This window comes from Lucilia sericata, unplaced genomic scaffold (assembly GCF_015586225.1).
Source record: "Lucilia sericata isolate MDLA Ls3-8-SP2 unplaced genomic scaffold, ASM1558622v1 Contig002033F_arrow, whole genome shotgun sequence".
NCBI classification, from domain to species: domain Eukaryota; kingdom Metazoa; phylum Arthropoda; class Insecta; order Diptera; family Calliphoridae; genus Lucilia; species Lucilia sericata.
Genome location: NW_023995896.1, coordinates 38,906 through 56,443, shown reverse-complemented (window position 1 = coordinate 56,443; position 17,538 = coordinate 38,906). Strand labels below are relative to the sequence as shown.

General features: G+C 28.5%; 2 protein-coding genes across 18 annotated transcripts in view; one reads left to right on the top strand and one right to left on the bottom strand.

Moving 5' to 3' along the window:
- LOC119613257 (PDZ and LIM domain protein 4) overlaps window positions 1-17,538 on the top strand; it is a 30,938-nt gene that overhangs the window by 10,945 nt on the left and 2,455 nt on the right. For 5 of the 17 annotated variants that reach the window (XM_037969242.1, XM_037969237.1, XM_037969241.1 and 2 more), the window contains exons 2-6: window positions 1,047-1,195; window positions 1,262-1,357; window positions 1,422-1,626; window positions 15,199-15,399; window positions 15,464-15,543. In XM_037969242.1, coding sequence (XP_037825170.1) covers window positions 1,047-1,195; window positions 1,262-1,357; window positions 1,422-1,626; window positions 15,199-15,399; window positions 15,464-15,543 — 731 coding nt within the window. Of the gene's footprint in view, window positions 1-1,046; window positions 1,196-1,261; window positions 1,358-1,421; window positions 1,627-8,099; window positions 8,429-8,707; window positions 8,847-15,198; window positions 15,400-15,463; window positions 15,544-16,103; window positions 16,164-17,538 lie in introns of those variants that run through there. The other 12 variants (XM_037969240.1, XM_037969236.1, XM_037969238.1 and 9 more) reach the window with 8 other exon arrangements.
- Window positions 11,814-14,252, bottom strand: LOC119613256 (cell division control protein 6 homolog). The gene is made up of 2 exons (XM_037969235.1): window positions 12,678-14,252; window positions 11,814-12,619 (listed from the first exon to the last, which is right to left on the bottom strand). Exons 1-2 carry the CDS (start codon window positions 14,068-14,070, stop codon window positions 12,201-12,203), a joined length of 1,812 nt encoding a protein of 603 aa, XP_037825163.1. The 5' UTR covers window positions 14,071-14,252; the 3' UTR covers window positions 11,814-12,200.

Genomic DNA, 17,538 nt, shown 5'->3' with positions numbered 1-17,538 from the left:
CTTATACAAATGATTTTCCCTTCCTTGCCAGGGTATTTTCAGGAATTACTCTGTTCATACCAGACCTACCATAATGTGTTCTCTGTGAGTAAGAACAATGTCTTTGGATTATTTGATAGATTCGTATTTCGGTGTACAGATTCCTGATTCCACCGAGGCCATCCCATGGTGGGACCACTTACAAAAATTGCCACCGGCCTTTAAAAAGGTCAAAGGGGAGGTGGTGAGTCGTCTGACTAGCTCACTCAGCGGCTATAAAAGTTCCACCGTAAAATAAGGCCAAAACGGCAGATGTTCATGTAAAGCACTTCGACTTATGCTAAATAGTCTTTCAAGATTTCTTGGTTGATTGGACAAGAATTGTTTTTGTAATAAAATAACATGAAATATGCTATCTAAAACGAATCGTATGATCATTACTTTAGGTTCATATGCAAAATATTTGCAATGGATGTAGATATTTTAAATAAAAAAGTTAATAGAATAGGTATTTATTATTCAAATTTGTTCATTTAGTTCTTTCTCTTCTAAAAAGTAAACTCATTTAATCCATTTAATATATTTAAACATATTTGTTTGGCATTTTACTTACATTGTATCGTGTCTGCTCGTAGTAGAGATTTAAATAAAAACATTCGTTGTATTCATTTATTTTGAAATCAAATGAGTAACGAGTGCATTATTAGCCAAAAAAATAAAGAAAATCAAGGCCGACAGCCAAACAACAACAACGACAACAAAATAAAAACAAAATATGAATAAAGTGCAAATAAACTAATAAATTTTGCAAAAAAAATAAAATAAATTTAATTTTGTCAATTTGACAAATGAAACGGCAAACCAACCGAAATCAAATATAGAAACAATTGGGTATATATGACCGATTTAAAACAAGGTTACTGCAATTAACATTTTGTAAATTGCATTATGAAAATGTAAAGCAAATTATTTATGAATATTTAATAATAATAAAAATAAATTGCAATGTTAAGAATATGATCTTAATGGTTTTTCTTTTGTTTTTTTTTTTTACTTTTTTTAATTAGGTACAAGTGGGCAGTCCTGCCTTTGGTGAAGTACTGCGTGGTGATATTATATCGAAAATACGTGACTATGATGCCAGAGATGTTAGTCATGCCGATGCTCAGATGTTATTCCGTACTGCTGGCAATGAAATTAATCTTGTAGTACACAGGTATTTTATTAACAATTATTGATACTATAAACATATTAAAACTGTTTTTTACTTTAATATTTACAGGGACAGTAAAATTGCCTATACACAAGGTCTAAGTGGAGATAGTTCAAGATCAGAATCGGCTTTACTCTCCACAAGCCCAGAACAATATCCTCATAGGTATAAACACTTCATACATTTACTTAAATTGTTTGGCGAATGTTAACATTTTTTTCTTTTCTAGAGCTCCTTCACCATTTCTACCCGGACCGGGGCAATATGAGCGTGCTCTACAAGTACCCGTTGATACATTGCCCCACACAGTATTTCCCAAATTAAATGCTTCCGGTGGTTATGTCCCACCACCAGAAAATTCGACTTTCACACCAATGCCAACACGTGATCATCAACAAGATGTAGCTGAGGAGCAAGCCGCCATTGTGAATCAAGTGAGTTCCTAATTGACTTCCCACCTACTACCATCCACAATCATGCAAAATTGAGAATTAATTTATTTCAAATTTATGCTTTTTTACGCTTTCTAAAACTGCTGTACATACATAGTACGTTTAACAAAAACAAAACATTGTTCTTTTATTATTTTTTGCAAATAAATAACATTGGGTTATGCATTATTGACATGTCATTAACTAGAACCCTAATTGCTTTAAAACAAAATTGAATTGCCTTTATATTGCACTACTAAGTATTGGTTCTTTTCAAAGAAATGTTTATTGAATCATATCTATTCATCCAACCGTCCACCCACTTATTTACTGTCAAACATTTGTACATATTTAACTTATTATTTCAGCCTAAACATATGCTTTATTTTTTATATTTTTTCTTAATCATCATAACAGTTTAGATGTTTTCATTTTCAAATAGATTTTTTTCCTGTAGGTGATATTGCAAAATAAATTTTTACCCCCTTATTCACAAACAAAATATTTATTTTATGAACAGTTTATAAATTTGATTTTGTATGGAAATTTTGTTTTATAAACCTTTTATAAAATAAAAATGTTGTTTGTGAATAAGGGGGTTAAAATTTATATTCAAATTATTTTAAAATTTAAATACAGCTATTAAAAGAATTAATTCTTTCAAAAAATAATCAAATATTTTGAAAACAGGTGTGTGCATGTTTACTTATAAAAATGATTATTTTAGCGGTTTACACGCTAAAAAATACGTGTAAATGCTTTTTAAGTAAATTCAATATAAATTTTCAATATGACTATTTTTGCCAAAATTCGTTTTATCTTTGATGTTTTAAAGCTATTCCCACCGGGAGCATGTTACCTTGATGAAAGACCCCATCTTGGTGTTATTGCAATCCCGGGGAAAAGACGTGCTACCACTAACTCTATTCTGCCGGGACTACAAACTGGTGACAATCAAATGTATCCTCGGCCTTTCCTTGGAATAATTTATGGGGTCGAACCAGAGAACCACATAAACTGATACCACGAGAACCGGTAGCTAACAGGGCAGAGTTTCGGACTTTGTCTCTTTGTCCCTTCGGGTTGCACGTGGTGGCTGTGGTTTAAACCAAAATTCGCGGGAAGAGAATGTCGTTTAAAAGACTGATGCACGGTAAAGTCTTTAATTCTAGATAAGTTCAGTGCTGTTGCCGAAGTCAACAGATACGCCACAGAGGAGTGACTGTGGGACTAAGAGTTGGAAATGAGTTGGTGTTAAGTGTATATGATACAGTATGGATGTAGGATATACGGAACTCACCCACCCTATACCTAGTGTGAGTGTGTTCTCTATGAGTGTGGCTGGGTTGAATGGCGATGGATGAACGGTATTTTATTAAGTCTTCTCTGTGCGTAAGAACAAGGTCCTCGGCATATTTGATGGATTCACATTTCGGTCTACCGAATACGTCTCTAGGTGTTGTTGCCGACTCAAGAGAGGCCATCCCATCAGCGTGGTTGTTGTTGTAACAGCTTAAACCAAACAATTTTTAATCCGGGGGTTCTGTATTTAGGTCTAAGCCAAGAAATTGGGCTACTTCAATAGGGTTAGTCCATAAATCCATTGGGCTAAGTGAAGTAGGGTTGTCTGGACTGTTAAATATGTGGTGGATATCATGAGGACCCTGTCCACAAGCTGGGCATATATTGGGAACGGCACGGTCTATGCGGGACCAGTAGGCGTTGAGCCTATTGCTCCATCCCGATCTCAGTTGTGCCAGAGCAACTCTTGTTTTTCGCGGCAGGTTCTTCTCTATTTCTGCTATGGGCGGTGGGCGACCTCCAAGAACGACATTCATGCGGTAACCTGAAACCGCGGTATTGATGGCGTCTCTATAAATGTCGTTCAAAGCTGCTGTATACGAATTCCGATCTAAGGGATCCTGAACATAACTTCGTATGCTCTCTTCGTATACACGAAGGGCCTTCCTGGCATGCCTCGGGGGAGCATCCAACTGTGTGATGTTAAAGTTGGGATGACTCCTAAAGTTGGGGAGACATCTCAGGAGGAACTGTTTAGTCAGCATGACATTATGTTCCTTGACTGGGAGGACAAGCGTGGTTGTAAACGGAAGTGATGTTTTTGCATCTCAGGAGTTATGCAACGGCCATCAATAGTCAGAGATTAGATAGCTCGAGTACTTGAGCAAAGTGCTTGTACATGGAACGGCAGAACCATGTACAAAAAATTGCCACTGCGTGTTAGAAACACAGAGGACCGAAATTTAGAACACCTATGAACGAACTTAGCAAGATTCTAAACAGTGATTAGAGCGTATTTTCCATAGTGGCAAGATGCCAAATCGGTCCAGAAATATGAAAACACTGTGAGATGTTTAAAGATAGGTAAAATCCCCTTTTTAGACATTCCGTAATACATATTTCTGTTTTTATCGAATCTGATATCGGAAATGATTGGCTTCTTTTGCCACAACAAGAAACATCTTGGGAATTTTTTTTTTGTTTTGTATTATTCTTGAAAACTATAAAATTTTGAAGTTAACATAAATAAACTGTTTTCCATATGTAAATTTTTAGTGCCATTTTTTAACGACCTGGTCCCACTGTGGCCTACTTAATATTTGCTTGTAATTTATAACGTTTTCTTAATTTGTTTTGTTGTTTTGATATAAAAAATTAAATATATATTTGAAGCAACAAATCACAAGAGATGATTTCAATGAAAATTTAAAAATATACTTTTATTTTTTATAAAATTCATTGAACTTTTCACAAAAAAGACAAAATTTAAAATAAAATAATGTAATTAATAAAACAAATGCGAACCAAATTTAAATACAGATGGTCAAGGGCTTCATTATTTCATGCTTTATTTCCCTAATGGTATAGAGAATACCCTATGGCCAGCATAGTTAGTTAAATAAAAACTTAAAATGAAACTATATTTTTAACTAAATTAAATAGAATTATCTTGTATGGAATATTTTTATTTGTTGTTCCACTTTCTTAAAGCAATTATAAATAGCGTCTATCAAAAATTCGGCCTATGGATGTGCATTTGTATTATGTTTATTTTTGTAAATGTTAAAAAATAAAAATAAAGATGTATCATCATAATGTGTAGCATTAGAAAATGAAAAATATGCAAGATATGTACATATGTATTTAACACAAAAAAATAAATAAATACATAAATGACGCACAAACAATAGGTGACTAGAATTAAACAAAGACGTATGTTTTGTATTTAGCGATGGTGACATCAAAGTCAAGAGACAAGTCCACTAACTCATCATCATCATCACAGTTCCCCCTTCCCAAAAACCACATTATGAGCATTTGGGTATTTGTAAGAAAATATTTGAAAAATAAGACTTATTTTTCAAAAAGGCACGTTTTTTTTTTTAATTTTCAATAGTAAATGTACTCGAGATGAACAATGTACAACAATTGTTAAACAAACAACAAATACAAATTTTTCATAAAACTTTCGTTTAAAATCATCATAATGAAGAAGAATTTTTTTTAAATTTTCAATGTAAATGATGAAACTGTTTTTAATTTCAAGGGCATTATATGTATGTATATTCAAATTTCTATGTGACTTTCAGTGAAAAGATTTTGAAAAAATATTATCAAGGTTGCCATTAAATTTTATGTTTTTATTTTATTTTTAGCCTAAAATTGTAAAGAGTGTAAAAAGTGATCTTTCTTCAGGTTTTAATTAATAAATAAATAGTGAAAATGATTGAGTATTTCAATTACAGATGCTTTGAATATCAATCAATTTATGTTTTTTCCTTTAAAATGGGGACAAATTTAAATAAATTTTCATTTTTCGAATTACAACAGTTACAGCTGTTGTCAACTTGTTAGAAAAATTTGTTTGTTGCCTTGGCCACTTTTAAAAAAGATTTATATTTAATTTGTATGGACAATTTGCTTTTATAATATTATTTTTTGTTAGAAATTGTATAATTTTAGTTGTGGATAACTAATTTTATGTTGAGTAGTATTTTGGAAATAATGTTTTATTTATATTTAACTCAAAATGGTTTTGATTTAATTGATTTTCTGTACTGCTAACAAATTATTCAATGCTAAAATCATGTTTAATTTTGAATCAGTAAAAAGAAGAAAAACTATTAAGGATTCTTAAAAACTTTTCGATTATTTTAGCTATGCATGTTCGAAAATTGTTTTACATATTTTAACATTTTTGAAAAACTTTTCTAGTCTATAGTCTAATCTATTGTCTATTCTATAGTCTATTCTATATTCTAGTGTAGTCTAGTCTAGTGTATAGTCTGTAGTCTAGTCTATAGCCTAGTGTATAGTATAGTCTATAGTCTAGTCTATTGTCTAGTCTAGTCTATAGTCTAGTCTGTAGTCTAGTCTATAGCCTAATTTATAGTCTAGTGTATAGTCTAGTCTACAGTCTAGTGTATAGTCTAGTCTATAGTCTAGTCTATTGTATAGTCTAATGTATAGTCTAATGTATAGTCTAATGTATAGTCTAATGTATAGTCTAATGTATAGTCTAATGTATAGTCTAATGTATAGTCTAGACTGTAGTCTAGTCTATAGACTAGACTATAGACTCTAGTCTATAGTCTAGTCTATAGTCTAGTCTATAGTCTAGTCTAAAGTCTAGTCTATAGTCTAGTCTAAAGTCTAGTCTATAGTCTAGTCTATAGTCTAGTCTATAGTCTAGTCTATAGTCTAGTTTATAGTTTAGTTTATAGTTTAGTCTATAGTCTAGTTTATAGTTTAGTCTATAGTCTAGTCTATAGTCTAGACTGTAGTCTAGTCTAGTCTAGTCTAGTCTATAGTTTAGTCTATAGTCTAGTCTATAGTCTAGTCTATAGTCTAGTCTATAGTCTAGTCTATAGTCTAGTCTAGTCTATAGTCTAGTCTATAGTCTAGTTTATAGTCTAGTTTATAGTCTAGTCTATAGTCTAGTTTATATTCTAGTTATAGTCTAGTCTATAGTCTAGTCTATAGTCTAGTATATAGTCTAGTATATAGTCTAGTCTATAGTCTAGTCTACAGTATTGTCTGCGATGTCAAACCCAATATTTGGTCTAATGTAAAATCGTGAGACTCTTTCGATTGTTATTCAATATATAGTTCACAAATAAAGATGTTGTTGGCGATATCGTAGAAAACCAAATAGGAAAAACTAAAGAAAAATATACATTAAACAGAAACAAATAAATATTGTATAACATTAATTTCCGTTTAGATAAAAAATATTTACATAAATTTTTAATGAACTTAAACTTCAATATCATGAACCTTCGAGGTCATTTACAAGCTAAAAAAAAAGAAATCGTGTAGATAATTACAAATTTTATTGAAAACAATAAAACAGAGACGAAAATTCTTCGCCGTCAGTCTAAAAGGTCATTAAATTAGGTAAATATTAGGTTAGAATGTTCGGCCAGGTCGAAATTTGTATGCCCTGTAATAATTTGAAAAAATACATAAAAAACGAAAAATTATAGGGGAGAAAGTTTTAACTGTTCTCCAAAGATTGTTGTTTGCAATAAAACAATTGACAAACATAATCGTAGGAATTTAATTTCCTTGGGATACCAATATGTTACAAATGAAACGATTTCCAATATGTTTGCATATATTGGAAATCGTTTCATTTCAATACTAAAAAATTAAGGAAATAGTTTAACACTAAAATATACAAACAACATTTGTTTGTACTTAAATTTAAGTATACATATGCAAATATTTACATATGTACACTTATTAACAAATTAAAATAATTTACCTTTAGAGAAGTGTAATTTATAAAATAAATTTTTAAATAATAAAAACAATAATAAACATTTCAACTCAACGAGGGCAAACGAGGCGCAGACAGGCAGGAAGGGGTAGATTTGAAACAGAATTTACATTGTGGGGAGATGGAATTGGCCCAAATATTTTAATGGCAAATGTGTAGGCGCACCAAATGTATACAAGTCCAAGTTTATGTTGAACAGAGAAGAAAAAACGAAGCAAAAAAAAATAATTAAAATGAAAAATAAAATATATTTTACTATACAAAACATTGAGAAAAAATATTAAAAATCTAGAACGAAAAACAACATTTTATTTCTGCAAAAAAAAACTACAATAACAACATTTTCCTATTTGACTTTATGGTGGTATATTATTTGAAAAAAAAAAAAAAAAACAAATACACACATAAAAATTTTGAATAAATATTTACTAAAATATTGCTGAATTTCTTTATGTACAAAAACATGGAGGAGGAAAAATGTTTACGTCCCATACAGCTTTTAAAGTGTGTTAGAACAATTTTCTATGGAGGAGTAAAAGGGTTGGGGGTGGTGTTAGCCGTGGAGGAAAAATTAATGAAAAATATTTATTGTTTATATACTCCTGCTTAATTGCCAATGTATGAGTTGCTGTTGTATGTTCATTGTTGCTGTTTTGTTAGTGTATGTGTGTGGGGGGAGGGGGGACTTATATACAAATATAATTTTATATATTTTTTTTATTAAAAACAAAATTTTCTTTTCATCATCAAATTTTGAAAAATTTTCAAATCAGTTGCTTTCGGAATATTGTAAAATTAAGTTCGCATTATAGAATACTAGGTAGTTAACAAAACAAAAGAAAAATATTGAAAAAAAAATTATTGAAGTGAAAAATTTCAAAACGATTACCAAACGATCTCCAGACAATTGAAACGATTTAGAAAAACTATAAGAACGTATTATAAACTAAAAGTGTAAAGAAACGAAAAACAAACGATTTAAAATATAAACAAAAAAAGCAAGTTTTAACTTTTTTTTATTACACTAAATTTATAATTAAAGTGAACTTTTGAAGTGTATTTTAAAAAGACTTTAAATTTAAAAAAAGAAAAGAAAAATATTAAAAAACGAAAAGAACTTTGAAAACTTTTGAAATTCATAGTTATTACTTACGTAATAGTTATTTTTAACTGTTTTGTTTTAGTTTATTTTTAAATTTGAAATAATTTTTGGAAATTTTGTTTTTAATTGTTGAATTTTTGTCTATTTTTTTTTTTTTTATTTTGTTTCTAATATAAAAGGAGTTTTTAAATCACATTTTTATTAAACACACAAAACACAAACAAAACAAACATAAAAATGGAGTACGTACAATTCAAAAACGGTTCACCACACTACTACAGGGAACAACCAGACCTCAACGAATGTATTCAATATCAAGTAAGCAGAATTTTTAAATGCTTTTTAATTGAATTTTTTGAATTTTATTTGATAAATAGGAAACATATAAACTACTTAAGGCTTTTACTTTAATTTGTTGTAATTTTTAAATATTGAAATTGTTTTCAAATTTAAAAAAATTAAAATTTGTAAAAAAGTTTTTTTTTACCAAATTCACAAAAATCGTTAACGTTTTTTTATTTAGAGTTTAAATAACTCTATTTCATTATTTGATAATATTGTTTTTAATATATGTTGCAAAATTTCTAATATTTTTTTTTAATAAATTGCAAAAAATTTCAAACATTTTTAATTTCTTGAAAAATTTTAAAATTCTTAATGATAACATTTTAGCAATATTTTCAACATTCCATAAATATTGCAAATTTATCTAGAAATAACATTTATTTTTTAAAATTTTTCACTTGTCAAATACACACACTCGTATTTAACAAATACGTTAAATGATTGTCGTCCACAACCACTATCCCCCTCCTCCTCTATCACTCAATAAAATATTGTTGTTTTTCATTAAAAAAAAATTGCCTTCGTTTTCATAGCTTTTCTATACTGTAATGTATACTTTATTTTTAGATTTATACAAATAAATAATATAACAAATGGAAAAGCGTACAAAAAATATATATATTTTGGCAAAAATATGTTGTTCTCTACGTCAAAAAAAGAGCCTTTTCTTAAAGCAAGCAAATTAATTTTATTCCCGATTAAATTCTATTTATTATTATTGTTGTTGTTGTTTGGTTTTTCATCAAAATAGCCAAGAAGGAAAATTTAGAACAAACAAATTAAGCACAATAAACAAATAAGTATTTTATTTTCGATTTTTTTCTATAACAATGGGTGTGAATTTGTATAATATATGTATATGTGTTTAATATGGCTGAATTGAGGCGTTAAGAATGATGATGATTAACATCTGACAAAAGATTTGAAACATTTGTCGTTTTAATATCAAACATATTTAGCTAATTATAATAAAAATACTCATACAGGCACATGTCTTATAATAAAGAAAATCCATAGCGAGAAAAACAAAAGGGTTTTTGGTGAAATGCTAATTTAATTTAATCATAAATTAATTTAGAAATAATTTAATTATATAAAATATTTTTAATTTTTCTCCTTCTACAAGGTTAAATATTTAAACAAAAACATTATAGATATAAAAAATTATGAGATAATGAATTTTACTTTTCTTCATGAATGTTCAAAAGTTTTGTATGATTAAGATTCAAACAAAGTTTGAACTGTTCAAACCTTTGATTTATAGGAAAGATTTCTTCAATTATGAACTATGCAGAGTTTAGTTTATTAACAACGAACCTATTAGAACCTTTTAGATTTTTATAAAAATGTTTAGTTGAATGACCTTTAATAAAAACATTAAATTCGTTTAAATTTTTTCGAAATTTTAAACATTTCGAAAAATCTTTTTGTTTGAAAAGTTCTTTTAAGAAAGCCAATTTGATTATGTTGTCCTAACGATTTCCTAAGGCTAAAATAATCGTTCCACTCGGCTCATTCACGAGCTAACATCCAAACAAAATCAGTATATATGTATATCTGCTCAATATTTAACTTGAAAAAAAATTTAAATTTTGATAAAAATTTGGAATTTTCTGACAGAACTTTAGAGTAAACAGCTACTAGCACCCAGCAAAACTAAAAACTAACTAACCACTAACCTAACGGAGGAAATAATTACATAAGTCAACAAATTTTTAACCCAGAGACCAAAGCATTCTTTTCTTAAAGATTGAGTGGCGCTGATTTCGAATCTGGCGTCATAATTTATTAATCAGAGATATCATGTAGTGTTATCTGGGTTTTGACTTTTTTCAAATTTTGTTGTTAGTGAGACTCGAAGAATCTCTTTTTAACAATCCTAACACTAAATGATGTCGAGATTTAAAATTTTTAGTTCGAAAACTGTGTAATTTTTTTGTTAAATATAATATTGTAAAAAATATAAAAAAACTTGTTTACTTACTTACATTCATTTTCTTGAAATCTTGAATCGTTTTGAATAGATGTACTTGAATCTTGATACGAAAATGAAGTAATTTTCCACATCTTAAAGATGATTTTGGTTAATGATTTGTAAAGTTTATATTTGCTAGAGACTTGAGGTGGAATTCTTGGAATCTTGCTATGATGAAAGATGAGATTTTCTAACAATTTTGCTGCTTGAATGATATGGAATTCTTGAGAGTTAAACTTGTAATGATGAAATTTCTAAAGATGAGATTTTCTAACAATTTTGCTTCTTTAATGATATGGAATTCTTGAGGGTTATTGTTGAATCTTGATTTAAAAGTCTTGATGGATATGGAATTCTTGAGGTTTAATCTTGAATCTTGATTTGAAAGTTATGAAATTTCTATAGATGAGATTTTCTAGCAATATTGAGACTTATTATGGAATTCTTGAGGTGAAATTTTTAAATTTGTCATATAACATCAATTATTTTGCTTATTTTGTAAAAGTTCTTGAAATAATTTCACTTTTGTTTTCTTATTGTAGCTTAAAATTAAATAAACCTGTAATTATAAAAGAGAAGAAAAACATAAAAATTAAATTTCATTTTCAAAAAATCATTAAAAATTATATGCATTAAAAAGTTTTATTTAACAACCAACAATTTATTATTGAAAAAACATCACTATTTATAAATACAGTGGTATCATAAAAATAACTTAAAAATGCAACGCAAATAAATTTAAAATTTTTGTTATTTATTTATAAAAAGAAACATTTTAATGAAAGATAAATTTGCTTTGCATTTTATTTAATTACCTATGACGCTTTGTGTATAATTTTTTTTTTTTTTTTTTTTTTTTTTTTTTTGATTTACATTTCTATTCTATTTGATTTTCAAAAGAGAAAAAAACTAAATAAAATAGGAAGATAAAAACTGATATTAAATAAATTAAAAACAAGATATTATATGTTATAAAATAAAAACAACCAAAATATCACTTTATTTTTGTATTAGTGACTCTTCTTTTGGATCAAGGTTGTTTGTTAAATGAAAAAGATTAGAAAAATTAAAAATAACTTAATTTTTCATTAGTATAAAAATACATTTCTTTCTTTTTGTATTGTTGGTTGTGTATCAATGAAAAGTAAACAGATGAAATGGTTAATGTTAAGAAAAATGTCAGGTGAATTCTATAAAATTACTAATTAAAAAAAAAATAAACTAAATTAAATTTAAAAATAGATACGAAAATAAGGTAGAGAAAAAATCATATGAAAATTACTTCCTTTTTAAAAAATTCGTTTGTAGTATTTTTGTCTAAAAGTTTTAAAAAATGGCAATTATAAATAAAATTATTTGCCCAAACAGGCGGTGTCATCTAGTATAGAAGCTATTAATTGTTTGTCACTAAGAGCACCATTAACTTCTTCCTCATCCCATTGCAGCTGGACTTTACTAAGACGTGGTTCTTTTTTCTTAACAATACGCAAAATGCCTCTAGTCTGTACTAAATCCACTAGACTGGCAAATTCTGCTTGATCTACCGGATGTATGTTACGTTTGTTACAGACCCGTCTATAGACTTCATGTAAACGACCCATAGAGATGTCTTTATTCTTTTCATTACGCAGCATTAACATTAATGAACACAACATTATTTTCTGCTGCAATGGAAAGGCTTCATCCATGTCTTCTTGTAGATTTTGAGAAGCCCCATAAACTTTATTAAGTACGGCCGCTACTTGGGTAACTTGTACGGGTTTGAGAATTTCTGTAAAATATCGGATTTTAGAAATGGAAGTTAATTATTAACAATAAAAAACACTCACCTTCATTAGTTGGTTGTGGATTTTCCCCTTCTGGTAAATTAAGATTCTTTAAGTTGATTTCTTTTTCTCCAGCTTTCTTTTGTTGTTCAGCAATTTCAACTACACGTCGTCCAATGTCCAAAGCTCTTCTTACGTCACCACTAACAGCGCTAACTTTAGCAGCTAATAAATTTAAAGTGACTGGAGGAAAAATATCCAATACTTCCGCCTCCGCCAAGCGGGATTTAAAAATGTCCACAATTTGTTGTTTGGAATATGGGGGAAAGTGCATATGTTTGGGCTTTAACTCACAACGAGCATTCAAACGCAGCAGTGTACGTTCAGTTAAATCCAAACTATTGGCTATACCCACCAAAAGTATGCTAGCATCGGGCATAGAAGGCCATTCAAAAATAGTGTACAAAACCGATTGTTTGGAGCTGCACAATTGATCAATCTCATCAAGAACTATTAACAGCATTTTAGGACTAGTCTTAATATGATGCTGTAAAGCCTGTAAATGATCACGCTCCGTACGACCCTGAGGTTTTAGATTCAATTGAGCACAAAGTTTTTTGTAGACTCCTCCTATAGAGGCGATTGAAGTACAATTAACATAGACGGTCTGTAAACGTTTGTTGAATTCGGGTGTTCTTAATAAAAGAGATAAACAGGCTGTTTTGCCAGTACCCGGCTGTCCGGAAACATATAAACTGCCAGACTTTTTAGCTTCTAAGTGCTCTCTTAAGAATGAACGCAATTCCTCTAATTGTTCTTCACGTCCTGGTAGATTTTGACATTCAGCACTGTTTAACACACGACGGGCATTTTGATATTTATTACGTACCGGAGTAGTTTTAGGGGCAGTTTCCTTGATTTTTTCCTTTTTGGGAGAAATTTGTATTTTCTGGGGACTTGCCACTTCTTCAGGTTTTTCATCTATACTTAGACGATCTAATAGACGTGAAGGGCTTATAACATGTTGGGGCACAGCGCTAGGCTGTTGTCTAACTTGTTTGGGAGGCGAACCCTTTTGTGAATCTTCTTCATCTGCTGTAACATCTTCCTCCGTTTGCAGTCTTTTTAATAATTCTCTTTTTTTAGAAGCTGGCATAGGTTTGGTGTTTTTTTTACTCTTTGGTGTCTGGATTTCTTCAGCTTCTACCGTTTTCTTGCTTCTAGCGGAGGCTCTCTTACGTTGCTCCATTTTATTTATTAAATCACAATTTTCTTCGTTACTACAATTAGAGGAACGTTCTTCTTCTTCCTCCTCGTCACTGTGTATGGTGACCGAATTCCTAGAATTTCGGTGCTGCCACAAGCTGGCCTGTTTCGGAGTCTTTGGCGTGGCAGGAAGTGTAGGTGTTGATTTACCTATACTGCTCAAACGTGTTGATCTTCTTACTGCTGCCATTTAATTACAAAATATATGAAATTTACATAAAAAAACTTTATTAATTTAATTTTAAAAAATTTTATCGCAACTTAACAATTTTTCAAACAAAGAACTAGTTTTTTCTTCTTTCTTTTCTTTTAATTATTCTTATTTGGTGCATCAGCAACATGCAGGTAGTAAAAGCGCGGTAAACAAAACGTCAGCTGGTTAGTGACGTTACAATTTCTGCCTTAACACAGAGTTGTATTATATTAATAAGTGTAAAGCTAACAGCATAAATAAACAGTTAACAGAATATAGTAAACTAATTTTGGAAATTTTCAGACAAAATATTTAGAAGTAAAAATTTTGAATTAATTATTAGCAAAACATTGCAAATTTATTACATTTACTTTTCGTAACAAAGCATTTAATGCATTATTTACCTCTGAACGTTATTACACTTTGACATTCAATTCCAAAATGAAATTAATACCAATTAGATAAAAAAATTTATATATTTTGAACATAAAATTAACAAAATGATTCCATCGGAATGTATTTGTTAAATGCTGGCTATAATTTCTTACGTAATATTTTAAAAATATAAGAATATATAGAACTGAGTATAAACAACAAATACATACAATTTTAAATAATCAAGCCACCAACCAACACCACCAATGAGAGAGTAAAGGAGGAGCATTTTTTTTTTTTTTTTGAAAATAACCAACAATATAAACAGACAGTAAAATATTTCGCCTATAAATTTGTTTGTTTCTTTAATTTTTTTGAAAATCTACATATTATCGTTTGTATATGAATATTTTCCATTTTCTTCTACCAAATGTTCTCGATTTTTCATGATTCTGGACGTATTCTGCGAGAAATTTATTTTTATATTTAAATATCTATATAGATGTAGATGAGTAGTAGAAATAGGGGCCATACGTTTAATATATTGATTAGTATATAAGACTCACATTTCGCACACATTGCAGACTCAAACATATAAACAGATATTTATATAAAAATAACTCATAAAATATAAACAACAACAAAACAATTTAAAAAATAATAAACAATTTAAAATTGAACAAAATATATAGACGTAATCGCAAAAAATAGTTACATTAATTTGATTACTTTTAATTGAAATATTTTTAGCCCTACCGAACAACTCCACTGGTTTTGCCCGGTGCTAAAGTGAAAAAAGATGCTCCCACCACAGAATCCTATTTGAGACACTACCCTAACCCAGCTGTACGTGCCCATCCCCATCATGATTTCCATGATAGTGTAATGAAGCAACGTGTTGCCGACACCATGTTGCACAGAGTTGTTGGTCAAGATGCTGATTCTGGCAAAGTAAGTTTTTAACAGAAATTTGAAAATATTTGCAAATATTTGTTATATTTTTCTAAATTTTAAGGTTTTCCACAAACAATTCAACTCTCCCATTGGCTTGTACTCTGATAACAACATTGAAAGCACCATCCGCCAAACAGTTCCGTAAGTATCTTGATTTTTATCATAAAACCCCTTAAAAATATATATATACTAATATGAATTATACCAGAATAAAAAGCTCCGTTTAATTTAAAACGTTTGAAAGAAAAATAAAACAAATTGCTTAAACTGAGATTAAGCATTTGCGCTTAAATTAATACAAAACCGTTGAAGATTTACACTAAAATACAAACAAATTATACTAAATTTTGAATTAACAGCAAATTAGGTTTCTAAACAAAATTAGCAAAGGCTACACTTAAACCACAAGCTACACTGCCAAATAAACAAATTTATAAGAAAATCTATGTAATTTGTACTAATCTTTTAATATGAATAATCTATTTATTTACTTTTTTTTTGGAAATTCCAACGATATCAACGTTTTTTAATATAAATATTGTGAGATATGCTGTGTTCTTTCTATATAAATGCACGTTCAACCGTAAACCCTTTTAAAACAAACAAAATAATTCAAAAACAATTAAACCAAATGTGTTTTATATATAAATTGATGTGATATACATATATATTTTTTGTCGACTCTATATTATTTGTTGTAGTGTCAATAATGCAATATGGAAGAGTGCTTTGCATCGTCCTTTGCCAACAAAACTTGACCGGTAAAAATGAGTTATAAAACAAATCTATTTAAGTATTTCTTTTTTTTTTTCTTCACAAATCATTTTAAAATTAGAAATTTGTTGATCCTGCTGATCATTATTATATCATATCTTAGATATGTTCTAAATTTAGTAGTTGGTATTTAGATTTCTTTGTAAACTCTAGAAAAATTCAATACTATCCCATTTAGTAAATCTGTATTTGTTAACTATTGCTTGCTTTTGTAACTTTTCCCGTAAAATACAATTAATTACACAAAAATTCTACACAATTTTGATGTATACCTTTAATCCAAACATATATTTCTTTGTTTACACTGATATTTTGAGTAAATTGATTTGAAAAGTAGTTATTTTTCAAATCTTTCTATTGTAAACAAATTATATGTTGTGTTCCCAGTAGTTTTTGTTTTATTTATTTTAAATAATTTTATGTTTTTTGTTGTCTGTAGTATTTTTTTTTTTAACAATTTTTGTTAAAAATTCCTTTTTATCGACAAATTTGTAGTTTTCTTGTGTTCTTTTTTTTAAGAAACTTTAACTACACAGCGTTACGGATTTTGTATTTTTGAAAACCAGTTTTATGTTTTTGTCAATTAAATATTAGTTTTTATTTAAATTTAATATTTTTTTAATAATATTAATATGATTTTTAATATTTTATTAACACTTATTAAAAAAACAAACTTTTTAACTTTTTAAAATATTAATTAAAAATATGCTCTTTATCTAGACAGCATTTGAAATCGAAACATGATATTTTTTGATATGAAACCTACACCAATTAAAAACTAGTATTTTTAGACTTTATTACTTTTATTTATAAAAATATAAAATTTTCTTTGGTTTTCCCAAACAAATCAGAAATTTTTTCAAAAATGAATATGAAAAAATTCAAATTTTTATTTATTTTGAAACCCAATGAAATTGGCAAAATATTTTAATTTAAAGATACCTAAAATAGGGTTATTATTTTTTAAAACACTTCATAATACAACTTTTGTAAAAAATAAAATACATTTTTTAAGAAAAATAAAGTAAAGTGTGTTAAAGTGATTTATTAAATAATTTCCCTTGTTTTACAAAAAACATCTAGTTTTTATTTTGGTGTAAATAAAATGAATTTTTATATTCAAATGCTATATGATTTTTTAATTTTTATGTGAAGATAAATAACAAAAAATGAATAATTTCAATTCCATTTGTTTCAAATTTAATAAAAGAAACACATTGAAACTCTGTTGTTATCTTCACGTTCTGGCAAAAAAGAGCATACTTCCGTTTTATTTTGGTGGTTGATTTTGTTTTTAAAATCAACTCTGTTTTTTTTTTGTTACTGGAAATTAACACTGCAACCCAATAAACAAAATTTATT

Bases quoted from the DNA above. Each gene is read 5' to 3' on its own strand.
- LOC119613256 (XM_037969235.1), bottom strand. From the start codon at position 14,070: ATGGCAGCAGTAAGAAGATCAACACGTTTGAGCAGTATAGGTAAATCA. The intron at 12,620-12,677 runs GTGAGTGTTTTT...GATATTTTACAG, and splicing joins TCCACAACCAACTAATGAAG to AAATTCTCAAACCCGTACAA.